General features: G+C 52.1%; 5 protein-coding genes across 5 annotated transcripts; 1 reads left to right on the forward strand and 4 right to left on the reverse strand.

Annotated features, from left to right (window-relative positions):
- Positions 1 to 217: 217 nt before the first annotated feature.
- On the reverse strand, positions 218 to 4,422 carry Z520_05227 (uncharacterized protein; the record flags this gene model as incomplete). The annotated part of the gene is made up of 4 exons (XM_016775730.1): positions 218 to 3,607; positions 3,656 to 4,099; positions 4,160 to 4,309; positions 4,366 to 4,422. 4 exons carry the CDS (start codon positions 4,420 to 4,422, stop codon positions 218 to 220), a joined length of 4,041 nt encoding a protein of 1,346 aa, XP_016632889.1.
- A 759-nt stretch (positions 4,423 to 5,181) lies between these two features.
- On the reverse strand, positions 5,182 to 6,277 carry Z520_05228 (uncharacterized protein; the record flags this gene model as incomplete). The annotated part of the gene is made up of 2 exons (XM_016775731.1): positions 5,182 to 6,128; positions 6,181 to 6,277. The coding sequence occupies 2 exons, from the start codon at positions 6,275 to 6,277 to the stop codon at positions 5,182 to 5,184; spliced, it is 1,044 nt and encodes a 347-aa protein (XP_016632890.1).
- Positions 6,278 to 8,681: 2,404 nt separating this feature from the next.
- On the reverse strand, positions 8,682 to 10,799 carry Z520_05229 (uncharacterized protein; the record flags this gene model as incomplete). The annotated part of the gene is made up of 6 exons (XM_016775732.1): positions 8,682 to 9,475; positions 9,524 to 9,846; positions 9,899 to 9,996; positions 10,057 to 10,311; positions 10,369 to 10,493; positions 10,541 to 10,799. The coding sequence occupies 6 exons, from the start codon at positions 10,797 to 10,799 to the stop codon at positions 8,682 to 8,684; spliced, it is 1,854 nt and encodes a 617-aa protein (XP_016632891.1).
- A 1,124-nt stretch (positions 10,800 to 11,923) lies between these two features.
- Z520_05230 (uncharacterized protein) lies at positions 11,924 to 12,394 on the forward strand (the record flags this gene model as incomplete). Its single annotated transcript, XM_016775733.1, has 1 exon — positions 11,924 to 12,394. One exon carries the CDS (start codon positions 11,924 to 11,926, stop codon positions 12,392 to 12,394), a length of 471 nt encoding a protein of 156 aa, XP_016632892.1.
- Positions 12,395 to 14,645: 2,251 nt separating this feature from the next.
- Positions 14,646 to 15,666, reverse strand: Z520_05231 (uncharacterized protein; the record flags this gene model as incomplete). The annotated part of the gene is made up of 2 exons (XM_016775734.1): positions 14,646 to 15,088; positions 15,153 to 15,666. The coding sequence occupies 2 exons, from the start codon at positions 15,664 to 15,666 to the stop codon at positions 14,646 to 14,648; spliced, it is 957 nt and encodes a 318-aa protein (XP_016632893.1).
- Positions 15,667 to 17,124: the final 1,458 nt, after the last annotated feature.

Consider the following 17,124-nt stretch of genomic DNA (forward strand, 5'->3'; position numbering starts at 1 on the left):
ATTGCTCAAACACCAGTCGTAATCAAATTGCAGTGACTGTTCTGCTTTCAGGTCGAACATTTTTGTCTCGTCCAAGCCAAGAAACGAGCAAGTCTCCCCCTTCAAATGATACTCGTACAAAAAGAAAGGAAAACAAGATCATACAACACCGTACCCAGCATGTCGCTCACCATTGGGTATCTTTGGAAGTCTCTCACATTCCGCACCGAGATTCTTTTCACCAAAACCCCGCTTGTCGGTCGGTTTGCTTATACCCTATCGGCGCAGACCGCAGATGTGCCCTCGCTCCACCGGCTTGACTTGCGCTGTCATCCGGTATGACCGACTCCCCGGAGCCGGACCGTTGCGTTTCGTCGTCTTCAACAAGAGGGATCCTCGCTCCACCCAGGCCCAGCCGGTAACGATGACCTGACTCGTCAATCACCACCTGCGCCTCTGTGTTCATGCGTACCCCAGGAACGTACTGTTGCACGACCGATGCTCCGCCGGCAGCCGTGCTGTTGTTCTTAGCTACCGGAGATCGACTTGCCGCTTGAGAAGGTCCTCGAGCCACACTGGGAAGCTGCAGGATAGTTTGTGCTTTCCCGCCAAGCATTGCTTGGAGTTGCTCGACCTTTTTTTGTTTCTGATCTGCTAGACGTTGCTGTGTGCCGTAATTTCGCATACCGACGAAATCCATCTTTGAGACTATTTGGACAGCAATGTCGAGCATGGAACGGATGATGGTGGGATCAAGGAGGGATTTTCCGGTAGTTTCTGTGTCTGTAAGCTCCCCGATCTCTAGAGCCTCATTCTTTGCAAGCACATCATTGATCCCATTATGAACAAGCGACATTTCATAGTGGATGTGACCGCCGTCTGCAAAGTCTTTGTAAGCTTTTTCAGGGGCTTCGTAACCCTGCCAGAGCCTCTTATCCTCTGGGTGAACCCGGAATTGAAGATTCTTTGCCTCTGTCATCTTGAGCAGGATCTCCTGACCATCCGGACGATTGCTGCTGTGGTAACTGTCCCGTTTTACGACGAGGTTGCGAACTTCGATTTCAAGGTCATTGGGCTGTCGAAACACCAGTAAGAGCTTGTTACGTCCGGGCAAGACATATAGGGACCCGACAAAAGCGCTGACACTTTGAGCGACAGTCTCCGGGGGATCCCGCCACTTCAAAGGTCCTGTCAGCGTGGCAGAGAGGTCCCAGACCTGAGCTGGCACATGTATGTTGATATCACCGACGGTGACCAGACCTTTTCGCAGCTCGTATCTTCCATGTTGGTCTACCACAATCTGAAAGTCCTCATTGAATCGACTTTGGCAATGGAACTCGTAGCTGACAGACTGCGGACCTGGAGTAGGATTCCAAAGCTTGCCAGCGCCTTTTCCAGTGTCTCCCTTCATTTCCAGAATACGGTCGATGTCTGCACCGTTGGATGTCAAGATTCTGGTGAAATTCGAAAGCGTGTCGGTTGATGCAGGACGACAATCAAAGTATGATTTCCAGTCATCAACGCTATGATAAGTCCGGTCGCGCAGTTGCTGCCCTGGTGTGATGAGCACTTGGCCGAATCGCAGCTCAAACGTCAACTTGCCGCTGAAAGCTCTGCCATTTTCAAACACTGGCTCCAGGAGAGAGATGAGCTTTTTCGTCTGCATAGCTCGATAATCGCTTGCGACAAGGTCTGGATGTGCTTCAGCCAAGGCCGACTTTTTCTTAATCTGCTGTCTCTTCCATTTGCTCATCTCTTCTGGCTTGGGGGAGGCTGCCCGTGATCTTGGTGGGGTATTTGTCGGAGTTGGATATGCTTCTGCCAATGCCGCGGCTCTGCGCGCTTTCTTCGCCGCTTCTGTTTCCTGCTTTCCAGATGTCTTTCCAGGATTTTTGCCTTGTTGGCGCATTGTAGAATGGAGTTTGGGCGACGGATCCTCCGCTTTTTTGTTCATTGCGGCTATCGCCTCTTGAACCTGTTGTATAGCCTTTTCTCTTATAGCAGATTGATCGACTCTCGGAACGAACGTTGTAACGTAGTCAGATCCCTCTTCGCTGAACCTTAGCCGTGTCAGTCCCGAAGCCGAAGATCCAGATGCTATGCTGGAGCGAGTTTCTAGCTCAGAGGGTGCAGCACTCCGGGGAAGCGGCTCTCCGAGATCGCTTGATTGATTGAGATTGCCACGACTCGGTTTTGCAGCCAGGAGCGGTACGTTGCATTCCAAGCCTGGTGGCACAGTTGATGGATGGGCACTATTCGCAGGAGTTCCCAGGTCGACGAGAGTGTGGTGAGTGGATCCTGGTCGTTGACCTCGAAAGCCACGGGCCCTCGTTGCTCTCTCCCCGGAGTAGCCAGGACGTAGCCTCCCATTTCCTCTCTGGTGAAACTCTCCTGCAGGCCCTCGTGGGCGAAATCCGTCCGGCTGCGTCGGACGTGGGCTTTCACTGTGGTCGTAGGATTGACCAGTCCCAAGTCGACCGTCCCCACGATAACGGGCGTTTGTCCGTCCACGGTAGCCACGCTGACCTCTCTGCCCTCGGAACGGCCGGGTGTTCGAGACAATCCCGTACTCACGTTGGTGGAAAGAAGGTCTTTCAAAAGGGGGAACACTCGCGGCCTCTGGAGTTATAGACGCGATGTCTGTCGCCGAGGACGAAAGTTCGTGGACCTCTGCTGATTTTTCTGCTTGAGAATAGGACGTGGCTCCGCTACTGGGACAAGCATCGGATTGAGATGGAGATTTGTTGGCCGTTTCATTCGATCTGCCTCCATTGTCGTGATCTTCTTGGTGTCCAGACGTAGCTTCTTGATACGATGCTGTAATTATGTCAACTTCATGTCCTTCGTGCAGAAGAGCTGAATGAGATGCGGATTGTGCTTGCAGTCCTCCCTCAGCTTGGTCCAAGCTAACTTCTTCTGAAAGATCGATCAAGGCGCTCTCGTTGCCGGCCAGGAGGGGTGACACTGGAGATTCAGAGTTCTGAGTGGCTGGGCCCTCGGCTTCCATCAAATCTTCGTCCTCTGGCAGCAAAACTAACCGGGTTTCTGTACTATCTTCGGTAGTTGAGGGGACGGGTTTCGGCACCGGGGTAGATGGCTCTTCATCCTCGCTATCCGATTCTATTGCGACTCTGCGACGCGTCGGTGCTACAGGTTCTCTCGGTGTTTCTGGGGCGATTTCCGGGTTTGCTGAATGCACAACATTGTTCGTCCATGCGGCAATTCTAGCATCAGGGCGTTCTTGGGTAGGAACGGAGCCACCATTATTTGCTGAGGTGGAATTGGATGTGATGATTGGATCCATATTTCTTGGATCTCCAAAGCTTTCATAGAGCTCTGTGTCCCAGATTTTCGAGGCTTGCAACGTGACTGTGGGCTGATTCCCTACCTTTTGGAGATTTCGAGGTATGAAGAACTCCCGTGTCTTCGAGTCCCACGGACGAAGCTCCGCAATAACTTTTCTGCAGAGGGTTTGTTCCATGCTGTTGACGATGACGCGTTGGAAGCCCGGGTGATCATCGTTCATTTTCACAAACTGCATCCTGGAATCTTTTTGATTTGGAGGCCAGATGAGGAGATTGCCAGTGGCTGGGAACGATTTATTGCCGGATTGTTTCTCAAAGATTTCCTGGGAACAATGTTAGTGACCAATATAACAATTAATGAAGCGGCATACGAGTAATGGTTCGAGCTTCAAGAGCTTTTCACGGGCCAGGTTGAAGTTTCCTTGGAAGATTCGGTAGCGCTTTTCAGCTTCTTCGGCGAAGAGAGAAGAGCCTGTCAATCGTGTGATGTCTTTTGCGTACATAGGTGGAAGAATGCCGATGTTCCCGTTTGCCGGTTGCCAATACGTCGTCAGATGAAGCAGTCCGTCCGGTGCGTCCTGGTCGTCAGAATCTTCATCTGACTGGTACTGTAGTAGAACGTTTTTCTCGGCGCTCTCTTCGTCGTATTCCTCTGGGATGATGTCCGCCATCACCGTACCTTCCACGGGACGAATCCGTGGCTCATCGTCAAAACCGGGTGGGTTCAATTCGTGGTACTCGATGTACCCCCCCATACGAGTAAGAAATTGTGGCATGGTGTGCTGATCACCTTGGTCGACGTCTGCACAAAAAACCTGTGTAAGTTTCGCTGTCAGCTGCGTTTCAGTCCTACTGCAACCCCGAAAGCCAATTACCTGGTTGGCAGCATCGAAGTAGAAGAATGCGGGCGCCTCCGGGCCATCATGAGCGTCGCTATTCAGACACTCAGTTTGTTTACGACTTGAATTGTGGTCAGTTTTGGGGGCTAGGAAGGCGTACTTGTCATTCTGGATCAGCTCCGTGGACTGGAGGAAAATGTCAGTAGATCAACGAGTGTAAGTTTCCATAGAGCCAGACTCACTGCAAGCTCGCTAAAATCGTAGAGCGACCTCAGAATGACCGTCTTCTTCGTCGCCATTTCCGCAAGAGCGCCCTTGCACCGCTCCACGCACAGGGTGCTTCCGCAGCCCTGCGGGCAGGAAAGGGCGCCTCAGAAGAACAGGACGAGGGGACAAGTGACCGATAGTAAGGTAGTACTGGCCCGGAGAGGTGCAATAAGTAATTATGCTGGCAAGGGTAATGAGACCCTCTTCAGAAATGGAGATGATTTGACAATGGGTTGAAGAAGGGATCGGTAAGAGGGGAGGAGTCTCTGCGGAAAAAGCTTTCGCCGAGTTCTCCGCGAGGGGTATCTCAGCCTCGCGGTGAAGTCGTTCGTAGTGAGAATTTGTTGTCACTGGCTATTCAAGAGAAGGGCGATGAAGAGAAATATTTGGCTGGATGTGTGAAGCAGGACACTTATGACGGACGGACGCCAGCCGCCTTTGACATAGCGGGTAGCTAATATTCTTTGGTTGTTGCTGTGTGATGCATGCAGTGTCCCTTCGGACCAAGTCTCCCCTCTGTGTTTGCCTCTCAGAGGCGGTGGTTTGATAGTCCCCAAGGCAAATAAAACTGGGTTCCGTTGTCAGAAAAGGGTCCTCTAAGCACATCGCTACGATCACAGCTAAAGTTCAGAGCACGTCCTTGACTAAGGTGAGCAAACTCCTCACGGTTTTGACCGCTGGGTGGTGGGAGCATAGGCTTTCTATTAACGACCTGCTTGTATGTATGTTGCAGTCATCACTTCGTATAGTCATGTCAAATTCTGTGCAACACTTTAATCGCAGAAGAATCTTCATCTAGAGGCCTTTGCTGAATCTTTCCGCCTGTGTTTTGTGAGCACATTCTTCGTGGGGCTGCGGCTTCTCTTTGAAAGTTCTTCGTGAGCCGAAGGCGGTCTCGAGACGTGATCTCGTCGAGAGTGCTGCGGCTGTCCTTGCACAGGATCGTGATGGTTGTGATTCACAATATCATCAACTTTGATGACCCATCGCATTCTTCCAGTCACTTCAGTCATCTCGTCCAGCTTCTGAGTCAATGCTTGGTCGTTGTGGCTCGCGGCCTGGCGAAGATCGGAGATGGCGGCGTCGACTTCATATCTGTAGGCCTTGAAATTCGTCGTCAATCTCTTTGTCAACTCTTCGAGCTGGGCAATGGTCTGGCGTTGCTGCTCGGCAATGATCTCCAGTTTCTTTTGCTTTTCCAAATCATCTTGTTGGCGCCGTAACAGACCGTCAAGGCTGCCCTTGATCTTGTCCAATCCACTTTGATGTCGATCGTAATCGACCTTCCGGCAGGCCACCACGGTTTCGTATTCTACTTCTTTCTGAACGGCGAGGGCCTTGGCCTGACTGGCTTGGTCCCTCCAAATCTCCTCATTTGAAGCTGCGGCTGCGGCCTGGGCTTCCGCAGCTGCAGTCTTCAATTTCTCTTTCCTCAGCTCTTCTCGGAGCTCTTCGACTTGTCTCTCCCTCCGTGTCAGTTGCCGAATATTTGCTTCATGTGACTGTTCGTAGTTGCTCGTCCGGTCCTGCAGCGACTGGTTTCGTGTCTTCAGGGTCTCATTCTCTTTCTCTGCTTCTTCAAGCCGCGTCTTGAGTAGTTGTTTCTCGCGTCGCAGGCGGTCAATATCTCCCTGAAGTCGCTCAATTACTCTGCCTGATTTCCCAGTGCCGGCGTGACCAATGGCTGAGGACCAGGGCACGGATTCAGAGGAGGGCGAGGACTCGGAAGACGATAAAACTATTTCTTGGTCAGTGGAAAGGGCGGTAGAAATCACAGTGACTGAGTGTACCTGAACGCATCATGGAAGCACTGGATACTCGACCGGAGGCAGGGCGTACCCCATCTGGCTGACTCTGCTCCTTGAGCACTCCATTCACTTCAGGCATAGTCAATGTTGCATTCACATCAGAATATGTGGGTGACGACGCCCCTAATGGAAAAGTTGAGTCAGCTTAATTGAGGAACTGTCGAGTAGGTGTAGCTGAGACCGAGTTTGGCCAGGGTGATTCTGATGCAGGTAGCCACGTACCCAGAGCACTATCCAGCCCTGTGCTGATCGGAGTCGCGGAACTTCTCGAAAGACGTGACTTCCTCCTCATGACACGCCCTGATCGGTCAACTGCGATCTCACGACTGGCAGAAGGGCGTCCCTCGAAGATCCAAAGCGATTGCGGTGGCTGCTTCCGGACGCGGTGGACAGATGCAAGTGACTGTGGCGTTGAACTGACGCGACCACGAAACGGCAGAAGTTCTCTCAAAAATCAGCGAAAAGGTACAGATCAAGAGAGACTCCTTTCCCAGATTTGAGATGATGGCATTATTTGTTTGAGATCAGCCGTTTGGGTCGGTGGAGATGGCCGGGTAAGCAATGCCCGGGAAGTTCGGGCAGCCTAGCACTTAGCAGCCGGGGGACGTGTCGACAGGCAAACCCGGCCCGCCCACGCGTTGGAGATCGCGTCGGAGTGGCGCCTAACAAATTAGAGATGGCGCCCAGCAACTGTCCTTTCGGGGCCTGTCTCCCGACTAATTAAGCCCCTTCAGGGACTAGCATCCTTTGGAGATCCACGCTAATGCCAGGGGTAAGATGGACAGGTCCAAAAACCAAGTGACATACTATCAAAAATTTCGGAGAGCGATAGATGAAGACAGGTATCATGTACTCGATACTCTGTATTTCCTGCCAGGACGCCTTGGCCTAGTGGCTTTGCAAATTCCTTCAGCCCAAGAAGCTACACGAGGGTCTTTCTGATCAACTCAAGAACATGATAGCCGCAAACACGCCCTGCACCAATGCAGCCGAGCTGCCAGTTGTCCAGCTGCTCCCGTGGGCGCCGCCGTGGGCGCCGCCGTAGGCGCAGCCGACATCGAGCTCGGTTGGCTCTCACCGCTAAAGGAAGCGGAAGAGGAGGACATGTGTTGGTTCACGGAGGGAGTCAGATTCGTAATGGTGGTGGACGACAGAGCTGCAGAGCTAATTGTGAGGTATAACTCAGTCTCCCTTGGTAGCGGATTCACATGAAAGTCAAGTTACTTGAGAGTATAGTGCTTCTTCCCAACGATGCGATTGCAGTGCTCGTGGGGGCTGATCATACAGGCGGTGACATTGGTCGCCCTCCTTGTTGTGCTTGAACCCGAATATGAGATCGTGGACGTGCCACTTCCGCCCGCGCTCGAGAACAAGCCGCTGTGGTCGATCAAGTCTTGACCCTATGTGATCTGGAGTGTGTATTCCCTGCAAATGGGACCCCTCAGAAGATTGAACTTGTGCGACACGGCTGACCTTGTGGAGAAACCACATACGACGCAGTCGCCAGACGCTGCGAGACATCCCAGAAAAAGAAACCCTTGGTCACGCCATCTGCGAGCGTTCCACTCGTCTTGAGATCATTCGGGTCTCTTTCTCGGAGCGTTATTGTGACAGATTCAACTATCTCCGCCCTCCCAAGAAATACTAATAAGCAGCTCGGATTTCAGCAACGCTACGCGTCCCATCCTCTCTTTGCGGAACTGTATTGTACGTACTTATGGGATTGCCCAGCAAATACCAAGGCAGGAACAGAAGTGGATGTGGTCCTCGCTTGTGCAAGGGCGCAGGTAAAGAGCGACGCCCTCAGCAAGAGGAGCTTTCCTGACAGCCTCATTCTCGCAGAGATCGACGACGGGATGAAGAGCTGAGCTTGTACGGTAAAGAGCTGCACTCGCAGCTTTGATCAGCAGGATAAATGGCGGAAGAATAGTCAAAGACAAATGTCAAGCAATCGAACCGAAAGAATCCAAAAGAGCGGATGGCAGTCTCAAACACGGCTTTCGCAAAGGAGTATCTCCAAAGAACAACAGTGGAGCAAAGAATCATGAGAAGAATGCGCAATAAGCAGCAAATCAGCCCCGTTGATCCGCTAGAAATATCTTTGCTTCTGCGGAGAAAAAGTCGAGATCACAAAAGATAGCCCAGATCCTCGTCTATTTGAAAAGTGACGCGTAGAGCCAATAGCCGACAGTGCCACCAGACCGTGCTAGCACGTTTTAAATCGGGGTCAATTATGATGGTCCAACATGCCATTTCAAGCGACTCCGCTTCCCCACACGAAAGACTGAAACACAATGCCAATAATGAGACCAAAGTCGAGAGAACTGCAACAGAGCACATAAGCCGACCGTCCACCCTGTCAACGCGCGAAGAAATGGTTTGTGCAGTAGGTGAGTGGTAGACATGAATCGAAACAGTCATCGACATGTAGGCTGCAGCAAGTGGGATGAACACGGCTGTAGCATGGCAACCTACAGCCGATTTCAGAACATGTCCTGTACATGTGGCCTCGGTACGCCGCATGGTTTCCCTTCTGTAACGCCAGGAAGCCATTGCACTGCTCCGTACACCGGAAAAGCATCTTCCGTGTTACGAGGAACCACAGGCCGCGTGGAGACTGATATGGAAAGTCCAGAAAGCGCAGAAATCGGTACTTCCTCACCAGCCGGAGTTCGAGCTCTCCAACTCAAAGCTTGTCGAAGCAAGGGCGCAACCGACCGTGGTGAAAGGTCTCGAAGAACACCTCTCGACACGCCTGCGGCCAAGGTGTGGGTCACTGAGATCTCGCCACGCACTTGTCCTTCAGGGAATCCATTGGGATGGAGCATCGTGACGTTGGCGGGATTGAACTGGGCATAGGTGCCGACGAGATTTGGTGCTGCAGGCCAAGCAGACACCTCATCCGGCGGATCGCCCATGAAGAAGTCAATGCAGAAGCTCGTATTAAGCGGGAACCGATCAATAAGTACAGTGATTGACCACTGCCTGTTGAGGTTATTAACACGGAGCTGCCTGGCCAAATCAAGCGAAACATGGCCAAAACTCTCGGCTATGCTCGGTGATCTTCGCCTGGTCCTTCTTGTCGCGGTGCTGATTGTGCTGTTTGATGACGGGTTGTAGAGCGAATTGACTGCAGTCCGTACGTTGTTAGCTAGCTCATCTGGACTCATCTCCCAGTCTGGGAGTTCCGGATAACTGTAGCCAAACGTCTTGGTACTGCGGACGTCATCAGAGGTAAACAACGCGCTGCCAGCATCAGAATGAAAGGGCGCCAAAGCTATTATGCGTTAGTTTACACATCTGCTGCCATTGGGGTGACACCAACCGGTTGTTCCCGAATCGACAAACCCAACAGTCTCGTAGTACGATCCATATGCATTCACGGTCGGCTCGATGTAGCTGTCCGGATACAGCGCTTGCCACATGGCAAACAGACGATCAACGTTGGCGTGATGCAACCAGAAGACAGGATCGAAGCCTGCAACTTCTGGAAATTGCATGTGACCAAATCCTCCTATGCTGTTGTGGATGCTGTTGTGAATCGACTCAATATTGTTCGCGGTAAGCCATTGGCCCCCAGGCCAGGTGCATGAGAACGTTGTGTAATTTGCGACAGACGTGAACATCTGATACGTCAACGATTGAATGCTGGAACACCGTGCGTCAGCGATTGCTAGCTTGGGGGAGGGAATAGACTCACGCAGGAGCGTTGGCCAGCAACGCCGCCGTAGCTGCGCTTTGATTGCTAGATTGTGTGTCTGGACTCCACCACCGAACAGTTTCGGAAAAGTTGGCCATCTACACGTACGTTACGGTCAGTGGATCGTCAGAAGTCCAGAGAGGTTGTGTAAATCTTACCGGGTCGGAAAGAGGAAATCCATTGCCTGCAGCATTAGACTGAAAGACATAGGTGTAGAGAGGATTGTTCACTGTTTGTCGCCCGTTCGGAGTGTTGATGGAGATTTGAGGCTCCGCAACCACGTCAGGCAATGCTGGATAAACAGCCCAGTCCCAATAAGGAGCCCGCAAAGTGAGAGCGGCACTCGAATATTCATCACGTTGGTCATCGGGATAGTCGCTAGCAATGTCTTGGGCATGCTGCCAGATCAGTTGCTGTAGAGGGTGGGTCAGCAAAGTCGCAAAGAAGCTGACATGGAGGGTGAGAGTTACCTCGAACAATGCCACATACGGTCGATGCCAGGTGGGAAATGGAGTTGCAGCGTGCGTGCAAAATCCTGGATAGCTACCATTGCCTGAGACACCGTCCCACGGGATTCGAGGGAAGCCATGAATTCCTATGACTGGTAAGCATTGGTGCAAACACTAGCTGGCAAACAATGACCTGCGACTTGAAAGTAAGACAGCTCTTCTGACTGGTCAACTTCTTGGAGCTCGATCAAAGCGAGTATGAACAAATCGAAAGCAGGGCCTGAGTTTGCAAAATCATGGATCTCGTATCTCAGAGGTCGTGCTCCCGTGGTCGAATTGACGCCTCCCAGGGCGCCAGTGATCTGGAAAGCAATCAAGCAGTCGCTGAGGGACAGGAAGAACAGTAGAAAGGGGGCGAAGTGATGTTTGCAGAGGAAGAAGAGGGAAACCATGGTCAGGAGTAGTCGAGACGAGGGCATCTGACGAAGACAAAAGTCCCGGGTCACTTTGCTGGGCGAGCATTCTCTCATAAAGCCACTCATGTACTGGCGTCTGACCCAACAACACAGTGGGAGAGGGACTCGTTCGCAAGGATTGTTTGTTGGAAATGTTAGACATGCAGATTACCATTCTCTGGGACTGCACACCGATGCGCCGGGACCAGTGGCTCGGGCAGATGCATCCGCTTCCAGTCGGATTGTAACAGTGATGCGGACACTGTGGGCAGAGTCCATGCTCGAATGGGTCCTATCCACGATGCGCAACATACCTAGGCAGTCAGTGCAATTCCATCTGAGACCGCCTGCGTAATGGGTTCTACACGCCATTTGGATCTTTGCTGACAACAAGGAAGACACGCAGACAGAAGGCACGGTTTTCATAGCAAACGTCCACTCTTCTTGGTCCAAACCCCCCTTCCTCAACAGCGTTCCACAGTGCTCTTCCGACATAGTGAACCCCCAGCGGAGTCGGTGCAACGGGTGTCCTGCTGGTGATACCGACCACGGCAGCTGCTGGAGGCAAACATGGGGCCCTTCTCTTAAAAAGGGTGCGTTGCAAACCACCTCCTGCAGGATCTACCTGTCTACCTGTCTGATTCTGGGATTCTGCACACATTTCAGGTATGACAGAGCATTTCCATCTAGACGTGAGACGGTGCAAGGGGGTGCCACATAACACAGCGAGAGAAGAAAAATCGAAGCGTGGATGCAGAGGAAGCGAGGAAGAAGGGAAGCTGAAGCCTGCGGTGACAAGCGGCTTGGCCCGAGCCCGAGTCTGCGCCTGAGCTTGAGCCTGAGCCCCTGCAGTGGGTGTGCAGTGAGAGCCACAGCGTCATTGCCGTTCCGCAGGTTCCTAGGCTCCTGTTCTTCGGCTGGCGCGGAGCCACCAAAGTCCTCACAAAGTATCTCGTACCCAAGAAAATACCGCGTGTTGTCGATAAAGAATTGCTTTCCACATTTTTCGTCTCCTGCCTACCTTTGCTCTTCTCTGTTTGACACGTCTCCTCCAACTGTGCAGAGCCCGCACCTCACTATCGCAGAAACATTCGACGCTGCGTTTGTCTGACCCCTTCGCCATGGTCAAATACACTCCTCCCCCAGAGGACCTGTCGCGTCTCAACCCTATTCAGCGGTACATGCAGAAAGGTCAACTCGACAAGCAGGATTATGTGTACCTATGTCTCTTCGTCCTCGTTTATTTCATCTTCAGACCTAAAATCGAAGAATTCTTCAAGTGGTGGATGAGCCCCAAGGGGCTGCAAGAAGGCGAAGAGGCCCTGGCCGCGTACAAGCAGAAGGCAAAAGTTGGACCCAATGTGATACGCGGAACCGAGTCCAGGAGTCTGGAGACCATTCCTGAAATCTCTGCCGACACTGCCACGGGCACCAATATGGACAAGAAGGGCAAGGTGGTAAACCGGAAGACAAAGGAGAAGTCGGGTGAAGAAAAGCTGTTAGACTGGGAAGACGAGCCGGAGAGAAAGCCTACGGAGGGAGACAAGTCAGACATTGTTGCATGGCTCGACAAATGGTCCAACGAAGAATGATCACGACTCTGAAGCTATCGTCCTTGCATCTACTCAACGTCGAGGCTTTCCATTTCGCAGCAAGACGTCGACAGACTTGAGATTTCAGATACACAGCATATGTCAGGACATGTCAATAGAGACATCCACCTGAAGGCAGGCACCAACCAGTGTCACTCGCTCTGAGCGCAGGTGTCGGGGTGTCAGGCTGAACGACAGATGGATGATGGTTGACAGTTGGAAGCCAGAGATTGGAGGTCATCTTTGCGTTACTTGAGTACCTGCCAGGAGGACTGGATGCTACTTGATCCTCAAGAGCTCAGAACATCTAGTGCCTTCTTGATCGGCCAATCTGCCTCGTTATCATTTGTGGAGGTGCTTTGGACATAGAAGGATATATCGCTGCGGAATTTTCACGGTCAAACCCGTTGTTCCGTCCCAGCCTCATTATCGTTCAAACCCTTCCCAGTCCCTATGGACATCGAACCTCTTGCCGCCAGAGCGACTTGGCTTTTCTCGGCCACGACATATGTTCATGTATAGGGTCCATGCACGCCTATTGATGATGGCGATTTGGACGACAACTCCAGTCCCCGAGCGTGAAGCGTGAACCTCCTTGACACCAAATTCCAACCCGAGATACACCAGACAAGTCATCCCAAAAAGGATTGAACACTGGGGACTGGTTATTATGTGCGTAGTCCTCGAGTTACTCACCATTCCATGGGGTCTGCACGAAAGACGATATCTGTGACTTGGCATAGGCTTGATTGATGGGCACTCAGGCGGTACACATGTCGCAGACATTGACCCTGCACGCGAGACTGACCTGGATGTCAGGCCAAGTAATGTTTATACCTACCTAGGTATTGATTTAGCGGCACCCTGCTTCCTCTTCGTCAGCGAAGATCCAAATGGCATGTAGGACCAAGGACGCAAGCGGTCTCAGATGGGATTACGTTGACTATCTTGATAAGATAATCGTTGAAGCATGATAAGATGATCAATCCCCTCGACCGCTTTTGAATTTGAACATCTCCCCAACTGACCGTAACAGCACAGTACGGGCGGAGAGTTGGGGGAAGTGGATACTGTGCCATGCTTTGGACAACGAACAGTCCAAGGAATCTTCTCTCAACAGAGACATCTGGAGAAGAGAAATACCAGAAACAAGGGAATGTGGGAGCGAGGCGCAAATACTATCGAGTACCTCGTAATCGGTGCTCGTCCGCCAGGTTGTCGCCAAGGCGAGGCTGTTGCCCCTGAAGCCGTGGGTGGAAAACTCCATCGTCAACTCGGTTTCCTCGTTCTTTTTTTACTGCATATTGCCTGATCTCGTCTGACCCGTCTTCTCTTATATTGTAGATGCACCCCAGAACGCAATGTCCCGTGCCGCTAAGTCTGCGTGAAGCTGAAGAAAAAGGGCAACCTCGAATACACGGGCGTTTCATGATAAGATGACCCGTTGAATCATGATAAGATGATCGATGTTTGGCATGATAAGATAAATTGAAGAGACACGAGGAAAGGATAAGCAATGAGAATGGACCAGGAAACCCGGCGTTCCCTTCATTCTGCACATTTCTCTTTTCGAGGTTGCATTTTTCTTGCAGCTTTTCATGCAGGCTTTGATGGGACGACTAGATGGGACGGGGTGGGAAAAAAATACCCCGTTGGTGCTTATGACCGTGATACCCCGACCGTGGAGTGTCGAGAGCCTACAGGGAGACTCGCTCCACTCTGTCACTCTGTCCCGGTTTTCTTCCAGCGTCATAGAAGAAGGAGTCTCCTCTGACATTCGCTCTTTTCGAGGTGACATGGTTCTGCATATGTCGGGTTCAAGCCCGATTGTCCAAGAACACCGGCCGGGGCATTATCGACAACATCAGCGTAGAGTCGATGGATAACCAAAAGGGGTAATGTACAAAAGAGCCAAGTAGGACCGCTCAAGGCTCCCTCTCGTCCAATAGCAGAGGCTCCGTTTCCGGATCATGCTCCTGACTGCCTCCCGCCACGGCGGCACCCAAGCGAGCTCGGAGGCCAGACAGCTTGGGAGGCCGCGGTAGCTCCGGGAATTTCCCGTATAAGAATATCAAGCCCGCTAAGCCCGATCACAAGACGGTGCAGCCGAAGACGAGGAAGAATATTGACCAGTGCGCGAGCTACAGGGTGGAGTTACCAATATGAGAGGCAGGTATTGGGATGGAAGGGAGGCCCGGGTTTGCTTACAGAAGGCGATGGCGTCTTGACCACTGCCGAGTATGCCATGACTTCATTCGCGTGCGTCCAGCGCTGCAATCCTCACATACTTCTCGTTCTTGTAAAGCGCAAAGCTCGTCTCGAACCCGTCACGCTTCAATGCTTGAGTCGTCGCGAACTCGTGGTCCTTGGCCTCCAGCGCCCTAGTCGTCTCTAATCTCCACCCTGTGACCTCGGTCGCTCCATTCCAACTCACGTACACTTTCCTTCCCTTCACCTTCACATCCGGTATTGTCTTTGGCCTGCCCACCCACGGCTTCTTGAACACGCGGTACGATTTGACGAATCCAAATTCGATGATCTCATATAAGAGGTGGGGCGCAAAGTGTGCTTTGCAGAGAACCTTGCCATCCGCTGAATACTCGACGAAGGTGGGTGAGTTGCCGAATCCAACCAGCACGTTGCCGCTTTCTGGAATCATTTGCACAGAGCCTTGGGACACGTTGAGGATCTTGTCTGGATGGACAAAGGCCTGGAAGAGTGGCAGTCATCTTCTCCATGTCGAGTCGGATAATCATACCCTTGCTGTGTTTGGACGGGCTGTGAAAGACGTTGTTGGCGTGGTTGTCAAAGAGGGATATCGTGTTGTTGCCCTGCCACGTCACATGGTGTTGCCAGGCGAAATCGGTTGCTCCGTTGACATCTTCAAAGTTGTTGTTCTTGCCGCCGAGTTGCCACAGGATGTCGCCCGTCTTCGAACTGATGCACACTATGGCGTGCATGTAACGCGCCGAGATGATGTAGTCGCCGGTGTCAGTCTTGTCGACACTATTGACGTGGAAGAAGTCAAAGGCGTCTTTTTTGGATTTGCCGTGTCCATCCTTGCGCGAAGGACTGCTGAATACATCGCTCATCCGGATACGGTCAGTGGCGCGCCATTCGAACATCAGATTCATCGCCTGCTCGAATTTATCGTTTTCCATCCAAACCAAGTTGCCTTTCGCATCTAGGATGACTGGACCGCGTGCTGGGCCGCTTACCAAGGGCCCCTTTGAGTGAGGAAGAGATTTCCAGAGTCGAACCGAGAGTTCCATTGTGTAATCCTGGGCGCAGGCGGCTCAAAGTCGACGGAGTGGAAATGCTGGGGGGGATAGGTGCCATGGAATCCCAAATCATAGGCATTAAAGGAGAATGCAGTGACCCAAGGCAGGGGGAGAGCTGCGAACAATACAAACGAGCGCATGATAAGATTATCGCTGAAGCATGATAAGATGATGGATCAGGCATGATAAGATAATGTAGACGTTCGAGGTACCGAGTATAAGAATGAGAACGAACAGCAAACCAGCCAACAGATCGTCAGCGACAGACAAATTGGTTTCTGAGTTGTCCGGAACACTCGGAACCACATAAGCTTCGCTTGTGTGCATGCCGTCGGCCATCGTGGCATAGCTTCAGGCGAGATAGAGCCTTGTCTTGTCCACGATGTAGATCCACAGGACGTCCATCTAGCTGGATTGACCGTACCTCAGACTTACCATGATATTGCGAGTCTTCGTCAACATCGCAGCTCCCAGAAAACAGTTAAAGGCTCGCCGTGGCTCGAAAATTCTTGGTGCTTTTTCCGGGGATCGATCCCAGCACCCACTCAGATTGGATGATGGGGTGGGCCTCATTCTCGTCGCACAGTAAGGCAAGTGGCTTACTCGAAATTGTATCTCGCGGAAATACCACGTACCGACATCCGTGAAACCTTATGATATGCCAAATGCCACAGAGGGGCACGTGCCCAGGGTTCGCCTGCGCCGCTCAGTGCAAAGCTCAGCTAAGCAAGACAAGCAAAACGAAGCAAAGTCTAGAGACCCAGAGCCATGCCCTTCATAAACAAGGAACTTTAAAGCGCCTTAGTTCCGCTTCGATGGAGTAGGGATTGTAAAGCTCAAACTCGCAGCCGTACAGGACGAGCGCAATGACAGTGAGCGGCGCCGTTGTCGACCGCTAGGGAGCCACAGGGTCAGCCTGGGTGACTGAAACGAGGTCTTTTGGGGCCCGAAACCCGAGAGGCCCAGGTGATTGGTACCTGGGTAAGTTTCGATGCCTTGACACTGGGCTCAGCTGGGCAATAGAGCCACTAGAGCAGGAATTATGCAACAGTACGCAGCGTATTTGCGCGAGGTTGATCGGCCTGCGCAGATCTGTGCTAGAAGGGCGGTATGGTTTGAGGCAAATACTGACGCGCTAAAGACTTACTTGTACCACTTGTAGCAACGCCTGGGACCTTCATTCTTGGCACGCTCGTTTGTCGGGGTGTTCGGGTTCATTTGGTGCCTGGAGACTCGAGAGAGCAAAGGATTAGAGGAGAGATTTGAGAACTCCACCATATGCGGTCGATAACGGCAGCCGGACCAAGCCTGCGATCCTGCTTGAAGTCGGACGGGCGCCCACAAAAGCACATAAGCATATCCCGACCACTTTGCTGGCACGAGAGGAGTAACAGACTGATGGTCCGTAGTTCTTGTACGAGGTGCCTGATAGAGACTGGGAAGTGCTTC

Source organism: Fonsecaea multimorphosa, assembly GCF_000836435.1.
Source record: "Fonsecaea multimorphosa CBS 102226 unplaced genomic scaffold supercont1.9, whole genome shotgun sequence".
Lineage (NCBI taxonomy): Eukaryota > Fungi > Ascomycota > Eurotiomycetes > Chaetothyriales > Herpotrichiellaceae > Fonsecaea > Fonsecaea multimorphosa.